Source organism: Littorina saxatilis, linkage group LG17 (genome assembly GCF_037325665.1).
Source record: "Littorina saxatilis isolate snail1 linkage group LG17, US_GU_Lsax_2.0, whole genome shotgun sequence".
NCBI classification, from domain to species: domain Eukaryota; kingdom Metazoa; phylum Mollusca; class Gastropoda; order Littorinimorpha; family Littorinidae; genus Littorina; species Littorina saxatilis.
In genome coordinates, this window is record NC_090261.1 from 21,139,193 (window position 1) to 21,158,765 (window position 19,573).

General features: G+C 42.6%; 2 protein-coding genes across 2 annotated transcripts; both read left to right on the forward strand.

Moving 5' to 3' along the window:
* The first annotated feature begins 8,837 nt into the window (after positions 1-8,837).
* On the forward strand, positions 8,838-11,719 carry LOC138953044 (uncharacterized). The gene is made up of 2 exons (XM_070324817.1): positions 8,838-9,039; positions 9,495-11,719. Exon 2 carries the CDS (start codon positions 9,724-9,726, stop codon positions 11,131-11,133), a length of 1,410 nt encoding a protein of 469 aa, XP_070180918.1. The 5' UTR covers positions 8,838-9,039; positions 9,495-9,723; the 3' UTR covers positions 11,134-11,719.
* Positions 11,720-11,846: 127 nt separating this feature from the next.
* On the forward strand, positions 11,847-15,767 carry LOC138953045 (uncharacterized). The gene is made up of 2 exons (XM_070324818.1): positions 11,847-12,535; positions 13,928-15,767. Exon 2 carries the CDS (start codon positions 13,960-13,962, stop codon positions 14,665-14,667), a length of 708 nt encoding a protein of 235 aa, XP_070180919.1. The 5' UTR covers positions 11,847-12,535; positions 13,928-13,959; the 3' UTR covers positions 14,668-15,767.
* The last annotated feature ends 3,806 nt before the right edge of the window (positions 15,768-19,573 follow it).

Sequence of the window (19,573 nt, forward strand, 5' to 3'; positions counted from 1 at the left end):
TCATTTTCTGATTCCAAAACATATACATATGTTATATTTGGATTAAAAACAATCTCTGAAAATTAAAAATATAAAAATTATAATCAAAATTAAATTTCCAAAACCGTTTTAAAAACTATTTCATCTTATTCCTTGTCGGTTCCTGATTCCAAAAACATATAGATATGATATGTTTGGATTAAAAACATGCTCAGAAAGTTAAAACGAAGAGAGGTACAGTAAAGCGTGCTATGAAGCACAGCGCAATCGCTACCGCGCCAAACAGGCTCGTCACTTTCACTGCCTTTTGCACTAGCGGCGGACTACGTTCAGTTTCATTCTGTGAGTTCCACAGCTTGACTAAATGTAGTAATTTCGCCTTACGCGACTTGTTTTTAATTTGAATGATCTATTTACAACTCTTTTCCGTGTCATGGACCCTTACGAAAGCTTGTATTACAAGAGTACATTTAAGTTTTCATGTATGGTTCTGAACATCTAGAAATGCTACATCCCTTTCAGCTACAGAGAGCTTTGCATCCGAGCTCCCGAACTAGGGACACTGCCCCTGGACCTTACTTTGAATCTTATCATGGCTGTTCTCTATTCTGGTTAGCAGAAAAGATAACTACCTATTTTGATAAACCGCATATCACTAACTACCTTGAGAAAAAAGGCCACATCAGATGAGTCGCAAATAACTGATAATAATAATAATAATAAATGAGCATTTATATAGCGCAACATCATAACTTTACAATTATGCTCTTTGCGCTTGACACATTTAAAGGCACAGTAAGCCTCCCGTAAACCATCACAGAGCTCCCTGAGCGTCTACATACAGTACAAGCATACTTCCATTTGAACGCTCACCGAACGGGAACATCCTGGCTGCTTTCTGTCGAGCGTGAGAAATTTTCAAAGAATTTATTTTCGTGGACTTGTTCCTCTACAACAATGGCGCCTCGTTTTGGTGCTGGACGGCTGTTATGAATATTCAATACCGGACAGTAAGCCTCCCGTAAACCATCACAGATATTGTCAGGCTTTTACACACAGTACAAACACCCTTCCATTTGAACGCTCACCAAACGGGAACATCCTAGGTGCCCTACGTAAAGAGCGAGCAATTTTTAAAGAATTAATTTTGCAGATTGTCTCGAACACTTTTTTGACCCAGGTCAAAAATGAGTTACTTCCCTTCGGGTCTCATTCTATCGATGTAAACTGGCAATAGCCGTGGATCGATGATTATCAGAATGTTTTTGGACCGTGGTGCGTTTTTGCGCTGGACCTAACTTTTAAAATCTAAATAATAAATTGACATCTTGTTACACAAACATTCTTTAATCATAAAAGAATTCTTTTTTCATCAAGACAAGATCAGTGCAATTCGACGTTGTGCTGAAAGTTTGAACAAGTCGCGTAAGGCGAAAATACAATATTTAGTCAAGTAGCTGTCGAACTCACAGAATGAAACTGAACGCAATGCCATTTTTCAGCAAGACCGTATACTCGTAGCATCGTCAGTCCACCGCTCATGGCAAAGGCAGTGAAATTGACAAGAAGAGCGGGGTAGTAGTTGCGCTAAGAAGGATAGCACGCGTTTCTGTACCTCTCTTTGTTTTAACTTTCTGAGCGTGTTTTTAATCCAAACATATCATATCTATATGTTTTTGGAATCAGGAACCGACAAGGAATAAGATGAAAGTGTTTTTAAATTGATTTCGACAATTTGATTTTGATAATAATTTTTATATATTTAATTTTCAGAGCTTGTTTTTAATCCGAATATAACATATTTATATGTTTTTGGAATCAGCAAATGATGGAGAATAAGATAAACGTAAATTTGGATCGTTTTATAAATTTTTATTTTTTTTTACAATTTTCAGATTTTTAATGACCAAAGTCATTAATTAATTTTTAAGCCACCAAGCTGAAATGCAATACCGAAGTCCGTGCTTCGTCGAAGATTACTTGACCAAAATTTCAACCAATTTGGTTGAAAAATGAGGGCGTGACAGTGCCGCCTCAACTTTCACGAAAAGCCGGATATGACGTCATCAAAGACATTTATCAAAAAAATGAAAAAAACGTTCGGGGATTTCATACCCAGGAACTCTCATGTCAAATTTCATAAAGATCGGTCCAGTAGTTTAGTCTGAATCGCTCTACACACACACACGCACACACACGCACAGACACACGCACATACACCACGACCCTCGTTTCGATTCCCCCTCGATGTTAAAATATTTAGTCAAAACTTGACTAAATATAAAAAAGAAAAGCCCGGAAGCAGGGTCACGCAAGGGTCGTAGCAGACGACGGTTTATGCATATCGCCATTCCTCTCAACAGTCAAAAGCCATCGCTAGAGTTCTTGTGAACCACAGCCGTTTGTTTCGTGCATAAAAACGTGCTATTGTAGATAAGCTCACATCGAGTCGCATTCAAATGACTAACTGACGACTACATTGTGAAAAAGGGAAACAGGATCACACGGCTCAGGGGTAAGATAAACCACGCAAAAATAAATTCTTTGAAAATTGTTCGCTCTTTACGGAGGGCACATAGGATGTTCTCAATCGGTGAGTGTTTAAATGAAAGGGTGTTTGTACTGTGTGTAAAAGCCTGACCGTATCTGTGATGGTTTACGGGAGGCTTACTGTGCCTTTAAAATTAAAACACAGTTATACAAGCATTTACATCTACATTCATAGTCAACAACGCTTAATTAACAACATACACCATCAAACATACATTACAAAAAATTAACAAGTTGCGTGAAGCGAAATTAATACATTCAGTCAATGTATCGAATTCACAGAATGAAATTGAACGTTTTGCATCGGCTGATGATCGCTTAAAAGTGACAAGCCAGTATAGCGCAGTAGCGTAAAGCGCTTATCAGAAAATCGCGCTTTTCCTTATTCTTTTTAACTTTCTGAGCTTGTTTTTATACCAAACATAATATCTATATGTTTTTGGAATCAGGAAATGATAAAGAATAAGATGGAAATCATTTTTGGATCATTTACTACCATTTTTATTTTTATTAAAATGTTGAGATTTTCAATGACCAAACTCGTTAATTTATTTTTAAGCTTCCAAGCTGAAATGCAATTTGATTGAAAAATGAGGGTGTGACAGTTCTGCCTCAGCTTTTTTAAAAAGCCGGATATGATGTCATCACAGACAATTATCGAAAAAATGAAAAAATGGTCTGGGAATAACAGGTTGTTGGAAAATACAAGTACCTGGGACTAAACTTTTCAACAATGCTAAGTTATAATATTGGTACTGAGGACTTCGTATGCAGGGCGAAGAAAGGCACTATTGAAATTCTCCGCAAGGCGTCATTCGTGCGCTGGCGTCAATGGGTGTCATTCGTGCGCTGCCGTATTCTTTAAGTTGTTCGATACACAGATCGTTCCATCATTATTGTATGCAGCAGAAATATGGGGCCACCAGAACAATTAACAGATTGAGAAAGTTCACCTCTTTGCCTGTAAGTTGTTTATAAACGTACCCCCGTCGACCCCCAACGATACGATATACGGCGAGCTAGGAAGATAATTATCCACTTTACGTTGATGCTGCTGCAAAATGTGTGCAATACTGGTTTCGGCTGTTAAAACAACCATGCTCTCGACTCTCAAAGATGGCTTACCTGTCTCTTTTGAACAATCACGACAGAGGGCAAACAAACTGGGTCACACATGTCAAAGACCTTTTGTGCAAGTCTGGATATGGTTTCGTTTGGTTGTGTGCTGGGGTGGCAGATGAAAAGTTGTTTCTGGGAGACCTGAAGGAGACAATGAGGCATCGTGACAGGAATGGTTTACACGTCTGTCAGAAAGTACACGCCTTGAATTTTACCACAGTTTCAAAAGTTGTATTGGGCACGAAGAATACCTGGACAGGATTCATGTGAGCCTTTATAAAGTTTCTTTGTCCAGATTTAGACTGGGGGTCTCCCCATTCAGTGCCCATCGACATCGATGGTCTCACTCTGACACCAGTCGTGACTGTCCTTTCTGCCCGGATACTGCTGAAGACGAAAGCCATGTTATAAGATGTTTGATGGGTTGTTGACAGACCAGCTTTTTTGTCGGTCCGAGGGGGAGCATATCGTCTTTGGTCAATAAATATGAAACAAAAGTCGATATGCCCCCCGAGGACCGACAAAAAAGCTGGTCTGTCAACAAACCACCAAACATCGTTTTTGTCATCATTTTGGTAGTGAGAAAAGTGCACATTCAACCCAGGGAGCCATGCTTTGAAACACGGGTTCCGTGCTGATAACCACACGAGTCCCGGTTTGATAACCACTGGCAATCAACGATAGCCGTGGAGCGAGGATTATCAGAATGAGCTGGCGTGTCAGTGAAAGCAACTTTCTGTGTTTTTGAGTTCATTAAATGTTGGGATGAATATGTCAGGTTTAAGGATGCACAGTTCTGTAGGTTAATTTCACCTCGGTATTCCACCCCCTCGGCTTTCTGTTGTAAATATTAAGCTGAGTGATCGAATGTAGAAGCTACGTTTGGTCAAACGGCCAGGCGGAAGGTATCGTTCACTGGACCACTACTCTATGGAAGTAGTGGTCCAGTGAACGATACCTTCCGCCTGTGGTCAAAGGTCACAGAAGATTTGCGTCGTGCAGCGAAGGAAAGAATCGCGATCTTGTTTTCAACTCAGTACCTCTTTGTTTTTCATTAGACCTGTCATTCTGCTTGTTCGGCTTTGTTAGATGTTTGCATATCTTGTTGCTATTTTCTTTGCTTTTATTATTGTTTATTATTTGTGCTTCGTTTATCGATACAATGTCTTGTGCACGGGTCAAAATGTGTGTGTCAGGGGTCGTTTTACTTGAACTTGACGTTCGTGTTTCTCCGAACGTCTGTGTATCGAAACACAGATACACGCACTCCATGATTTATTTTTGATGAATGTATGACCTTTCATGAAGTAGTTTTGTTTTTTGTTTACGCTTTTGCCAGTTTGCCAGTTCGTTTTTGGAACTTTGCAAAGCAGTGTCGTGTCGTCTGTTTAGGTCTGGGGAAACACCTATGAAAAGAGCCGAAGAATCCCCGAGCGTTTCTATTGGGTTTGCTTTTGATTATCCATGTATAACCTGCTTCCTGCAACTATGGTAACCGGGGATTTATTGCCTGGGGAACATGAGATTTATTTCCCAGGTGCTTGTGAATGAAAACTCGTGAAAATGATGACAATACCCAATATTGACGGACTGTGTGATATCTTCTGCTATGGTCTGTTGAGACAGTGATATCAAAATCTCGACCTCCGGTCTCGATTTTGATATCACTGTCTCAACAGACCATAGCAGAAGATATCATCACACAGTCAGTCAATGTTAGATATATTGCTAATTCTCTGGACATTTTGTATTTACTGTAAAGAATTCGCTGTTCCTTATTCCTCCCTCTGATTATTATTTCCTTTTGTTCACTCTTTTCTTGTACTTTTCAGTATTTTAAAATGTCTTTCCTTTCAAAAAGTCTTTAGTCACTTGCTCAACTAAATTCTGGGATAATTACATTTTCATATATATTTGTTTGTTTTTAAATTTAGGTGTTTTTGTTTTTGAAGTGGGGAAGCAATAAAGAGGTCGTCGATATCAAAACTGATATCGACGGAAATGTCGTCGATATCACTTTTGCACTGAGCTCAGTTTTGCCCAATTGACCAATGGAAATCCATGTAACATATGAAGTAGCAATATTGTTTTTTATTGCCCCACTTACGATGGCATCAGGCAGAGATATATTGGCAGAATACAGTATTTTTCAGACGAAGAATGTTTACGATATTTGCTCACTTGTACGGTGGAGGATCAGCTTCAGTGTATCCTTTGCAAAGTAGGCTACCTGTTCTTGGCCTCACGAATGCGACAAAAAAGACTTGCAGAAAACGAACCGCTCACGTGATTCTCGCGTTCCCTGTACGAACATATATCATGCTCTGGAATCATTGATGCATTCCCCGTAACAAGAGATTGACTTGAAAGTGCCGTAAACGTGAACTCCCTGGCATGTTACAACCTCTTCTTATTATGCATTTCATCTCGGAAAATATGTGCGTTAATTGGTGTGTTTGTGTGTGTGTGTGTGTGTGCCGCGTGCGCGCGTGTGTGTGTGTGTGTGTGCGTGCGTGCGTGTATGTATGTATGTATGTTTATGTATTTAGGTGCGTGCGTGCGTGCGTGCGCGCGCGCGCGCGTGTGTGTGTGTGTGTATGCTTTTGCTATCAAGCACTGATATGATACCTACTGTAATAGTTTCATGCATTTGTTGTATGCATTTAATGACTGCTTCAGATGTGTATATTTGCATATAATTTGCTGTGTGTGTGCCCACACAAGTGTGTGTGTGTGTGTGTGTGTGTGTGTGTGTGTGTGTGTGTGTGTGTGTGTGTGTGTGTGTGTGTCCGTGTCCGTGTCTGTACGTGTATATCTGTGTATGTGTCTTGGTGTCGTTTGACAATGTTTGCTTAAGTTATATCATCTTTCCAAGCTATGTTTTCATGTCTCAACATTTGGCAGGCTCTTTCTTTATTTTGCCTCACTTATTTGCATGTGTAGGCCACAGGAGCTTGTATCCAATCGCCGGTCGATCATTATTTACAGTCCACTACTACGACATACTACTACTATATACTACTATGTAGTATGTCGTAGTTGTGGACTGTAAATAATGATCGACCGGCGATTGGATACAAGCTCCTGTGGTGTAGGCTATGTTTTAAGCCCAATGTATCTCACCCTTATTAATTTCGTTCTTTTATGCACCAATTTCATTTGTCTGAAAATTGTCAAAATCAACTCATTGATTAGGACAATAAAATATCCGTCCGCCCGTCCATCTCTCTCTCTCTCTCTCTCTCTCTCTCTCTCTCTCTCTCTCTCTCTCTCTCTCTCTCTCTCTCTCTCTCTCTCTCTCTCTCTCTCTCTCTCTCTCTCTCTCTCTCTCTCTCTCTCTCTCTCTGTGACAAAAGTGTCATACAGCAGTCCGTATCATATACCCGTTTCATATAGTTTTTTGGTTTTGTGTATACAAACTTAACTTAAGTTTCATTTTTTGTACCGCCTGTGAAATAGACTTGAGACATGAACACTTCAGGAGAGTAGGGTTTAATGTGTGCGTGATCCAAAAAGTCGTACTAACTTCACATTCATACAACTAGGACGTCGATATATGTTTGTTTTCGCATTCGTAAATTACGCCTCGCCCCCGTCTGTCTTCGACCGCTGTGATATACAACTGATTCTTCGGAGGGAAGGAGGGAGTGAGAGACAGACTCAGAGACAGACCCAGGGCGAGAGAGACTGACCGTGAGACGACACACAGAAACAGACAGACTAACAGAGAGAGAGAGAGAGAGAGAGACAGAGAGAGACAGAGACAGAGAGAGAGAGAGAGAGAGAGAGAGAGAGAGAGAGAGAGATCAAATCAAATCAAATCAAATCAAATTTTATTTTACGAGGGTTGTGGCATAAGCAATATAAACGAGCTTCTTTTCAACCAGCCCTCGCCCAGAGAGGGACTATTCTAATCTTGAATACATATATATATATACATACGTAAAACAATTACAAAAGATAAGCAAGGCAGAGAAACTATTCACATGACTATATACACGTTGTAGGCTATACATACATTCTTGCGTTATGAAACACTGATGCTTTATGGACAGATATGATCAATATGAAAATAATCAGAACGAAGTCTTCCATCACTGTGACTTTTCGTAATTTGACATTAAATGTAATGAGAGGTGTTTTTTGAAAGTATTGAGACTTGTTGGGACTCGAACTGATTCCGGGAGAGAATTCCACAAAACGCTGAGAGAGAGAGAGAGAGAGAGAGAGAGAGAGAGAGAGAGAGACAGAGACAGAGACAGACAGAGACAGAGACAGACAACACTGGCACAGAAACAGACAGACTAACAGACAGGAAGAGAGAGAGAGAGAGAGTTGCGCGTGTGCTGAGTATGGAAGAAAGAAACCCTTTAGTCAACAACAAAAACAATTACAAAAAACAAAATAAAAACAAATCAAAAGACCGAACAACCGATTAACCAACCAATCGTGACCTTGAAGCCAACTTACAGCCAAACAAGGAAGTCAGCCAACCAGCAAGATAGCGGCCAAGTAAAACAACTTAGTTGAATAACCAAACAACACCAAAACCACCCAAACCTATACTAGCAATGAAATAGTTTGACCGGCTGCCTCTCCGTCTAACTTGAAACGAATGAGACGCTTTTCCATAAGTATCCATAATATGAATTTCGCAATACAGCATGCAACTTAAATACATCTAAAGGCGCACTTCTTCCAGTGGAAACCCTTCTGCTCTCTTCAGTGTTCATGTCTGCCCTGTGATCTGACAAGGCTTTCACACACGGGATAAGACTGGCCCTCCACGTGGGCACATACCGAGTAGGACGTCGGCCTTATTCCCCTTATAATCCTTCCCCCGAAAGCGGCGTATGGCTGCCTGAATGGCGGGGTAAAGCGGTTATACACGTAAAAATCCACTCGTGCAAAAGCATGAGTGAACGTGGGAGTTTCAGCCCATGAACGAGGAAGAAGAAGAAGATTCCTTATAAAAGCCTGACCGGGTCTGAGATGATGAGCTAACTCGTCCAATTTACAGGGGAAGGAGTGTACCTTTAAAACGGAATCGGCTTCCAGAGAGCTTTCAGCCTGACACGTACACCGGGTATTGCCAACCTATAATCTAGCAGTACGCACCAAAGCTCATGCACAAACGGTCTGTGTACACACATTAAGTGTTCTTTTGCAATCTATGTACAGTTCTTACCCTTGCTGCTAATGTAATGCTGAAGGCATGGAGAGTAAAACAACACACGGTTATTTCGACATACACCTCTATAGAGCTGCGTCATGTTTCTAGAGTGGTGTGAGCTAGGTAGCGTTGACATCTTAGTTTATTGTGGCACTCACGCACGGTATGCACTTCCTGATTGGGCTGTTATCTGGTGTTTAAAACAGAATCGAATTCAGGTATGAAACTTATTAGTAAAGTAACATTGTGTGTGTGCAGTGTGTGTGTGTGTGTGTGTGTGCGTACGTGTGTGTGTGTGTGTGTGTGTGTGTGTGTGTGTGTGCGTGTGTGCATGATACTGACGTGTGTGCGTGCGTGCGTGTGTGTGTGTGTGCGCGCGCGTGCATGCGTGCATACCACGGTGCGTGTGTATGTGCGTGTGTGGCATGTGAGAGGGGGATATTACTCATCTGATTGAACTGCATGAGATGGTCTCAGACAATTTGGTAAAACAATGATAGGCTCACACATGTGTTAATTACTGCTGTTCCCTGAAAAGCCTGAGCCGAAATCATAAAAATAATGAATGAATTGGCCATCTGAAAACTTAAAGTCTTTCTACTGTACCATATATTGCATTGTAAGAACTTTAAATCTGAAGACGAATAAGTGATGTCATGCTATCTTTATTCAGCTCTCCACCCTTGGAATGCGCAGAGTCCAACAGTGCGTTCTGCTGCCCAACGCAACGGCAGTTTTTTAACACTCCGCTCTCCCCAAAGATGAACCTGATAGACTGAACGAACGTGAGGAAATCAGTGACTGAGTCAGTCAAACTCCAATCCACACGCTCATCCTCCTTGACAGTGTTCTGGTCATTCTTCGCACCCTGAAGACCTCCCTGCCCCTTCCACTCATCCACCATGGGGTGCGGAAACTCCAAAGTGTCCAGCGTTGTGGAGCTGAGGTCTGGAACACCGGCCTCGGACATACACCCCAAGAGTCAGGGATACGGACAGGCATATCCAGACAAATCGGTACAGAACGGCCACATAAAAGAACACAACAGCGAAGCGGAACGGCGGGACCAGAATATAGAAGTGGTCAGGGAAACAGAAGACCAACACCTTCTTGAAGAGGCCCAGCAACAACGTGTCGAAGAAGCAACCGAGACAGAAGGACGTGATCACGAAGAAACAGGTCAAGAACTTGAGGCTGAAGAATTAGCAAAGGCAGCGGAAGAAGAAAGACGTCGCCAAGAACAGCTAGCACTCGCGCTGTCCCAAAGCGTGTCAAAGCCAGATGATGTCAACACAGTCAGTGGCAGAACCTTCACCCCTCCTCAGATCGCCGAGCACAACGCACAGGCGGGCTGGGTGGAGTGGATCCCGCACAGGGGCAAGGTGTACGATGGCAACAACTTCCAGCAACACTTCATAGTCTACATGGAGAACCGCCCTGTCATGCTGGAGGCTAGAGCACAACGGCGGGTAGCGGAGGGCGAGGACGAAGAAGAGACCGAGTTCAAGACCTACTATCCCCTAAACTTTTTTAACGGGATGCCCAACATCAAGGACGTAGCGGCAATGCGTAACAGCGGCGTGACGGTGCTGAGGAGCATGGGCATCTCAGAAGAGGAGCTGATGATAGAGCTCCAGCCTTTCCTGCTGGGGACCATCACAGGGAGGAGCGGGCCCAGCTACTGGAGCACCTTTCGCAGCGAGGTCAACATCTTCCTCGACGACCTGAAGGCTGAGGATGAAAAGGACGAAGACTTCGTCGCCACGGTGACCCGCTGGCAGGACAAGTACGGCGTGGTGGATCCTCCAGAACACCCTCCTCCCTGTGACGGCGTGGATCCCAACTCAAAGTCCTACCCCATGCCCGTAGACCCCGAGTCTCTACGCCTGTGGGTGCTGGACTTTACGTGGGACTGCGAGCTGCCCCCGGAAGGCGCCTGGCACGTCATTGAGAACGACCCGGAAGAACGACCCACGACCCACGAGGACCTCTCCGAAATGCTCAGGCCAGAGCTCCGGTCCAGGACTGACGACCTCGACTTTGAAATCGAAGGCGAGGCGGCCTGGGAGGTCCTCCCCGACAGCGTCATCAAGGACGGGGTGATGACGTCAGGACAGGAGGAGATTCAGGCGTCGCGAGACAAGCGGACTGACCTGGATGACCCTGAGAGGATGAAGAAGCGGCGCGAGGAGCTGTGCGAGCACTTCATCTCGGAGCGCGAGCTGGCCCCGGCCCTCGTCATGGCCTTCATGCAGTGGGCCACCGTCATGGACCAGAACATGGTGGACCTGCAGAAACTCTCTGATCAGTAGCAGTGAAATATACTTGCATAACACTAATCTGTGTGGTCAAAAAAAGAAAAGGAAAGAAAGGAAAGAAGAACAAATCGCGTAAGGCGAAAATACAACATTTAGTCAAGCACACGCACGCAGGCACGCACACACACACACACACACACACACACACACATACACACACACACACACACACACACACACCGTACACACACACACACACACACACACACACGCACACACACACACATTCACAAACACACACATACACACACACACACGAAAATACTGTAGTGTGGCTTCGTGAAATGTTAATGCGATGACCTGTGGATTTGACGCAAGGCTTTGTGGACTTGGTGTTTGGAATTATATTCATTTGCAACAGTTTGTTTTAACTACGTCATGAATTTTTTTGTAATAAAAATGTGTGAGCTCTTTTGCCGTGGGTATAGTTTTAGAAAGTAGCAAGCCTGCGACTGTAATGAGCGTGAATGCACCACGTGACAATCATGAACGCCGTTGCCGATTAGCAATAACAAATCATCTTGAATTTTGCAGCAGAACAAAGAAGAAAAAAAAGAAGGAAAAAAAAAGAGAAAGAAAACAACAACAACAACACACAAACAATCAAAAACACAAGAAAAAGAAAGCAACAACAGCAAAAACAATAAACACAAAAAACAAAACAAAAAAACCACCGCCACCATGACCACCACCAACCACCACCAACAACAACAACAAGATAAAAAAACAAACAAACAAACAAACAAACAAAAGGTCAATATTATGTCACTTTAAAGAAAAAAGTTGACGTATTTGTTGATGTTGCCGTTGTTTTTGCACATTTAGGTTTTCAAACTAAGTCGTCAAGTGGTTAAATATGATTGGAGATGACTGCTTGTCATAGAAAAAAACCCTGTTTGTCAAGCTGAAGGCACCTTCTTGATTTCAAACTGGTCCCGCAAAACGCAGAATTCACAGTGTTTTTGAAGCTGTACATTAATACAGGAAAGGGTAGGGCAATACTTTTGCGGCGGGCGTTGCAATCAACAAAGACCGACAAGAACAGGGAGATCTTTAAACCTACGCCCAATAAATTTTGACTGCTACGTCGGACAATTAAAATCACAGACCTCAACATGTTTGCAGTCGTAAATTTCACAGGCTCGAACCAGTCCAATTGAAGTAATGTACCAACAAATTAACCCGCAAAGTTCGTGTCAGAGCAGTGACAAAAATGTGAAGAAGCCTCTTTCCCACGATACGTTTGATAGTAGAGAGTCATCCTGGTCGCGGCTGGAGAACTCTGCTGAACTGTTGTTCATTGACATTGGTCAGACAGTAATGCCACAATAAGAATTTTGTATCACAGGAATGTGTTCCGCGTGAAAAAATTCTTCTGCTTGGTTGCCAACCTTTGGTGAGTTTTATTAATGAGTTTATTTCAGTTTTTGTAGCAATCTTTGATTTTCTATTGGACTAAGTGGATTTTAATTTGCAGATGAACATTCACCCTGGCTCAAAATTTAGGCAAGGAATGCATAACAAAAGTGACTGAGGAAAACGAGCGTGAAATTCTTTGCATTCAGATCATAGCAGCAATTTATGACTGAGATTGAATATTCACACAGGTGAATGATCTTTATTTCTGATTAATGTACTTCTGATATTCATGATACCATATCTGAGTTGATCCTTTATCGAAAATGTATTCTCAATATTAAAACTTAAAAGTTTAGTAGCCAAGGACAAACGCCAAAGTATCTGGAAGCAAGTACATGTACAAGGGATTCGAATCTATATGTGTTCGAAGCATGTATGCATGTGCTCCAGTGAGTTAAAGGCACAGTAAGTCTTCCGTAAACCATCACAGACACTGTCAGGCTTTTACACACAGTACAAACACCCTTTCATTTAAATACTCACCGCTTGAGAACATCCTAGGTGCCCTTTGTAAAGAACGAGCAATTTTCAAAGAATTTATTTTTGCGTGGTTTATCTTACCCCTGAGCCATCGTGAACCCGTGTGATGCAGTTTCCTTTTTTTTCACAATGTAGTCGTCAGTTTGTGATTTCAATGCGACTCGCTGTAAGCTTATCTGCAATAGCACGTCATTGTGTACCTCTGAATCTAAACGCAACAAACGGCTGCGATTCACACGAACTAGAGCAGTGGCGGTTGACGGTTCAGAGGAACTGGCGCTTGGCAAAACCGTCGTCTGCTACGAGAAAGACGTTTTGCGTGACACGTTTCCGGCTTTTCTTTGTTGAAAATGTCAAAACTTCGAATCTTCGAATCAAAGATCTTGTCTTGATGAAAAAGGAATTATTTTATGATTTAAGAATGTTTGTGTAACAAGCTGTCAATTTATTATTTAGATGATTTTAAAAGTTAGTTCTAGCGCCAAAACGAGGCGCCTGATTTGCCTACAGACGGTCCACAAAAATAAATTCTTTGAAAATTGCTCGCTCTTAACGTGGGGCACCTAGGATGTTCTCAAGCGGTGAGTGTTTAAACGTGAGGGTGTTTGTACTGTGTGTAAAAGCCTGACCGTTTCAGTGATGGTTTACGGGAGGCTTACTGTGCCTTTAAGATGTGCGTGCACACACCACCAACAAAAAATAAATAAAGACTTGAAAAAATCATTTGTATAGGTAACAATGTTTTAAAAAAACAAGAATTGTAGGTTATCGGAATGTTTAATTATTACAAAAACAAAACGTTACATTTACAGTCATATTACAGTTAGCAGTCTACCTGTTTTTGGATTTTGGACGCGCATTTATTTTCTTCCCGATGTTTCCCCCCCAGCATCGGAGCCGCAATCGAAGAGTTGACCAAGAATGGGTTGTTCAGGAAGCAAAGACACTGGACCGGACACCGACGTCGACTCGGACACATCATCCGAAGCTCCAGCGCGACCCACACCCAGACGGACAGTACCCTTACGACGTACCACTCCTCGCGTCTCCAGACAGCAGTACTGGAGCAGCGTTAGGAATGACGTCATCAAAACCTTCCGAGACCTCGACGACGAGCTGGAGAGGCTCATGCCCCAGGGAGAAAAGGAATACAAGACCTTGCTGCGACGGTGGTTGGAGAAGTACGGGGACACAGATCCTCAAAAACCACATCTACCTCAAGGAGACCCGAACAGCCAGCCCTTTCCCATTCCGAAAGACGTCAGCCCAGGAGAAGACCTCAGACCGTGGATTTCAACCTTGGAGCCCATGGACACGGACCTGAAGGAAGGCCAAACGGCGTGGAGACTCCTGCCTCTGGATGTCATCAAGAACGGGCTGACGACGCCTCAACAGCAGACGCTTCTGGCTGCACGCGAAAAACGTAGACGGCTCCATGATCCTACACGCATGCAGAAACGCCGCGAGGAGCTGGCCTCGTATTTTGTGAGGAGGTACAGGATGAAGAAAGGGATGTTGGCTCCGTTCTTGGAGTGGGCGGACCTCATGGTGAAGAACCAGGCGGAGTTTCAGCAGCTGGTCAACAGGAGGCCAAGCAGTCGCAAAGACAGCAGTGCCACCTCTTCGTAAACTTTTAAAAGTTTTATCGCTGACGCACATCCATGACTGATTTAATCTTGCATTGAATAATAATTTTATTCGCGTTATTAAAAAACCACGAACTTGGCAAATGAGTGCAGAACACACAGGAACATGAAATATTTGGATTTATTGTTGCATTCAACAGACATAATGTCAGTACTGTGTACTGCGCGAGGCCATTTGGCAGTTTCAGAACACGGTAGACGTATTGCCAGCAGACATTTACACGAACTTCAATAATTAAGTTGAAAGGAGGCGACAAGAAGGTGGTAACAGGAAAAACAAACCAAGTAGAAGGAGGCGTTTAGCGAGAATGACAATGGGATGTACTTTATTTGATTGAAGAACTGCAGCATCCGCGACGAAGCTGGTCGTCTAGACGATAGCTATTACTTTAAAATTAATTTAATTATTGCAAATGGTGGCGCGAAGAAAGTTGGAATGGCTAAAGCAATTGGTGATACCCTGGCTCAGACCCATGCTATTTTGATTTGGAGCATAGATCGTATCAGCAGAACCTCATCATTTGTCACGCATCGTAATTTTTTTGACACCAATTCACTTATCTTACCCAAGTACTTTTTATATTCCAACCTGTATATGAGATCCGAGGGACAGACCAAAAGGGGTCGTTGTAAACGGGATCACTTTTAGCAGGAGAACTATTTAGAGGAAAAACTCGTCGAGGACCTTTTGGGGTGGTCTTAATGGGCAGGTGGTCGTGATGGAGAGGTGGTCGCAAGGGCTGTTTATGTTAAAATAGATGATACCATTAGGGAAATATCTGGCCCTTCTACAGGCGTAACTCATGTTAACATTGACAGCCTTACTGCAAAGATCTACTCAACAACGCACCTGTCTGGTTTCTCCTGACGAGTCGAAAAGAATGTAAGGGTTATCCTATTACTTCAAAAAGCTCTTCGAGTTCCCTGTAAATGTTGTACGTTTGCCATGGGATGCCTTTTGAGATTGTTAAAACCTTGAGCAGTATGTGTTACTTTTTTTATATTTTTTATTTTTACAGTTTGTATCTCTTTACTGTGATACTTTCATGAAATAAATTCAGAAAAATAATATTTATGCTGGAACTTGATAAGCAATCCAAAGAGATGAGTACTCAGCATGACAGTGTGTGCATCGAGAACTTCCAGGCTGAAGTGTGTTTGAAGTATTTACCTTTGCCTCGTCGTTTGCGACACAGTATAATTATATATACTGCGTATAGGTTCTCTACGATTCCAGAGTATACGAGCGGGAGGAATCCTCGGTTTAAAATCCAATGCAGCGTACGTGTTAAAAAGAACACATCTGTGGGATTTAGCCATAGTGTTGTTTGATGTTTGTTCATGTGTCATTGCGACCTTTATCCCCCGTGGGTATGATCAAAGGGAGAAGGGGAGCCCCCCTCCCTCCCTCCCCTCCCCCCTCGTCTCCCACCTCAGTATATCCCCCACCATCCCCCATCCCTCAAACATAAGATGAGGGGGAGGAGGAGAGGGGGTTCAGACAACAAATTGAATCACTCTCCTGTAGGTTTGTCAACGAAGCTTGATGTGTCACAGGACCACACGTCGAATTTCATTTTGTAAGCAACAGTACGCCAATTAGTGTCACGGCCCATTTTCACGCTTCACTCTCCTGAGGGTAAAACACGTGAAGGTTGTCAGACTTGTAGCTTTTTTGTGTAAGTTGATTTGACCTGATCCCGCGGCACACCACTGAAGTTCTGTTGCGCTGAAAACAACAGAGCGTGGAGTTCCAGGTAAGAATAATTATTTTCGGTTTCTGCTGTCAATTTGGACTTGTTGTGCAGGTCTCTTTGTGTTCTGTGGACAAGAAAAAGGGAAGTGTACTGCTTTTTTCTCAGGAAGATTTTTCGATGTTGATTTAACATGAGCCAGCACAGGTAAAGGTCTGTTTACGTTTTGAACAAGGTCAGGACGCAGCATTTCAGGCGAATATTTTTTTTCTCTACAGTGCACGTGTCTGTCTTCTGTACAAGGGTGAATTGTGATCTGTGCGCGTTTGTGCGTGTGTGTGTACGTTTGTGCGTGTGCGCGCGCACGCATGTGTGTGTGTGTGTGTGTGTGTGTGTGTGTGTGTGTGTGTGTGAGAGAGAGAGAGAGAGAGAGAGTGTGTGTGTGTGCGTGTGTGTGTGTGTGTGCTTGCGCGCGCAAATGTGCTAGCGGGTGTGTGTGTTTTTAGTGTGTGTTTTTTTGGTCGGAGGGGAACGTAAGAGAAGGCTTAGTCTTCTACTAGACGTTAATTCCATTTTTGGCTCACGTAAGTGTAGCCTATGCGATGATAAACTTTGTCTGTCTGTGCGTGCGTGCGTGCGTGTGTGTGTGTGTGTGTGTGTGTGTGTGATAGAAACTTTAACATTTCCGAGTCTATGGATTACGTCAGTCTCGGTCAAAAGTGTTCGACGTGTGTGATAGAAACTATTTGAAGACGTCACATTATGACGTAAGAGGGTTAGACGTCACGCAAAGGAATTACTGAAAGTCTCGGTCATTGTTATTGTGAGCGGGCCGAGACTACTTGGCAGATCCAGGGTCTCGCTTTCTTGCACAGTTTCACCTATGCTTACTGTGTGTGTGTGTGTGTGTGTGTGTGTGTGTGTGTGTGTGTGTGTGTGTGTGTGTGTGTGTGTGTGTGTGTGTGTGTGTGTATGTGTGACGGAGTGATTGAGTTTGTGTTACTGTTTGTCGATTTCTTACGTGAGCCTTGAAGGCTTCGCCTCTTGTTAGTCTTCCTGTAAACCCAGCGGGAGCAATTAACTTGCAAAACTCAATGTCGATCGATAAATATTTTATCATTCATTCTCAACGAATTTCGTTTGATGAAATTGTTTTATTCACTTATTCACTGAGGCTGAAGGATATAAAGGCCGCGCCGAAGATTTATCGTTATCGATTTCTCTTCCTTTTCATCTTTTCATGTTTTTACATTTAGTCAAGTTTTGACTAAATGTTTTAACATAGAGGGGGGAATCGAGACGAGGGTCGTGGTGTATGTGTGTGTGTGTGTGTCTGTCAGTGTGTGTGTGTGTGTGTGTGTATAGAGCGATTAAGAGTAAACTACTGGACCGATCTTCATGAAATTTGTCATGAGAGTTCCTGGGTATGATATCCCCAGACTTTTTTTCATTTTTTCGATACGTCATATCCGGCATTTTGTAAAAGTTGAGGCGGCACTGTCACACCCTCATTTTTCAATCAAATTGATTGAAATTTTGGCCAAGCAATCTTCAACGAAGGCCGGACTTTGGTATTGCATTTCAGCTTGGAGGCTTAAAAATTAATCAATGACTTTGGTCATTAAAAATCTGAAAATTGTAATTAAAATTTGTTTTTATAAAACGATCCAAAATTACGTTTATCGAATTCTTCATCATTTTCTGATTCCAAAAACATATAAATATGTTATATTCGTTTTAAAAACAAGCTCTGACAATTAAAAATATAAAAATTATGATTAAAATTACATTTCCGAAATCGATTTAAAAACAATTTCATCTTATTCCTTGTCCGTTCCTGATTCCAAAAACATATTAGATATGATATGTTTGGATTAAAAACACGTTCAGAGAGTTAAAAAGAATAGAGATATAGAAAAGCGTGCTATCCTCCTCAGCGCAAGCGCTACCGCGCTTTTCTGGATTGTTAATTTCACTGCCTTTGCCACGAGCGGTGGACAGACGATGCTACGAGTGTACGGTCTTGCGGAAAAAATGCAATGCGTTCAGTTTCATTCTGTGAGTTCGACTGAGCTTCACTAATTTAATGTTGTATTTTCGCCTTACGCGACTTGTTTTCTTCTAATAGTAAAGCCTCAATTGTCATATTGGGTTTTACTCATCAGGTGTTCAGAGCTCGGTCTTGCCCACAGAGATATCTCTGTGGTCTTGCCCTGCCGTTTGCAGAATTGCTCCTTGCCACCACAACTAAAATGTTATTTACGATCGACAGAGGCTGCTGCAGCAGGTCAAAATAAAAATGATCGTGGATGTCTGTTCAAATATGTTTGTATCTGGTGTACGTCACATGCGCGCGCACATGTGTGTGTCAGTGTGTGTGTGTGTGTGTGTGTGTGTGTGTGTGTGTGTGTCAGTGTATGTGCATGCACAGTGTGTGTGTTTGTGTGTGTGTGCGGGGTGAAGAAACATGCATGGCAATGCAACTGAGAATTTTGTCAATTTGTGTTTTTCCCCTAGCAGCGTAGAAATGGCGGAGTGTCCCAGGAAAATTACCCTGTTGGCCAGAAGAGGGGGTAATGGGTTATCGCCTCCGTTCAACGTGCGTGTCCATTTCCATTCGTCGTAATATGATATCTGAGTGGTTTATTGTGATTCTGGAACTGGACAACTTTATTTTTTAATTTTTTTATTGCATCAATTTTAGAATGCAGGTCAAACGCTTATCTCCATTTTGACAAATTCTTTCGTTCTCTCTTTCTCAATGTGACGAACTCTATTGCTCCTGTATGTCATTCACTGAAGATTAAGTTTTTATACATGCCATTTGGTCCAAATTGTGTCATCTTCCATATCGCCACTTGACACTGTCTCACAGGTTAAACAAACCGTCATTCTTGTGTAAAACTTGTGCATCACCTAAGTTATGTCCGGGGTTTTACATACAAAAACAGCATGAATTATTCGATTACACTTAGACGACATACCACAAATAAGCAGCCAGTCCGTGCTTTCTGTGCAGAGTGTGACGATAGTGGTCATAAGATGACGTATGTAAATATGTCATGTGATAGGAAGTAATTGTACTTTTGGACATGCGCACTGGATGCAGATGGCAATGGACATGCGACACCCCATGTATGATTATCTTGAATAAAGAGCTCGAAGAAGAAGCCAAGCGTTTTGTCCTTTTGACTC

Bases quoted from the DNA above. Each gene is read 5' to 3' on its own strand.
- LOC138953044 (XM_070324817.1), top strand. From the start codon at position 9,724: ATGGGGTGCGGAAACTCCAAAGTGTCCAGCGTTGTGGAGCTGAGGTCT.
- LOC138953045 (XM_070324818.1), top strand. From the start codon at position 13,960: ATGGGTTGTTCAGGAAGCAAAGACACTGGACCGGACACCGACGTCGAC.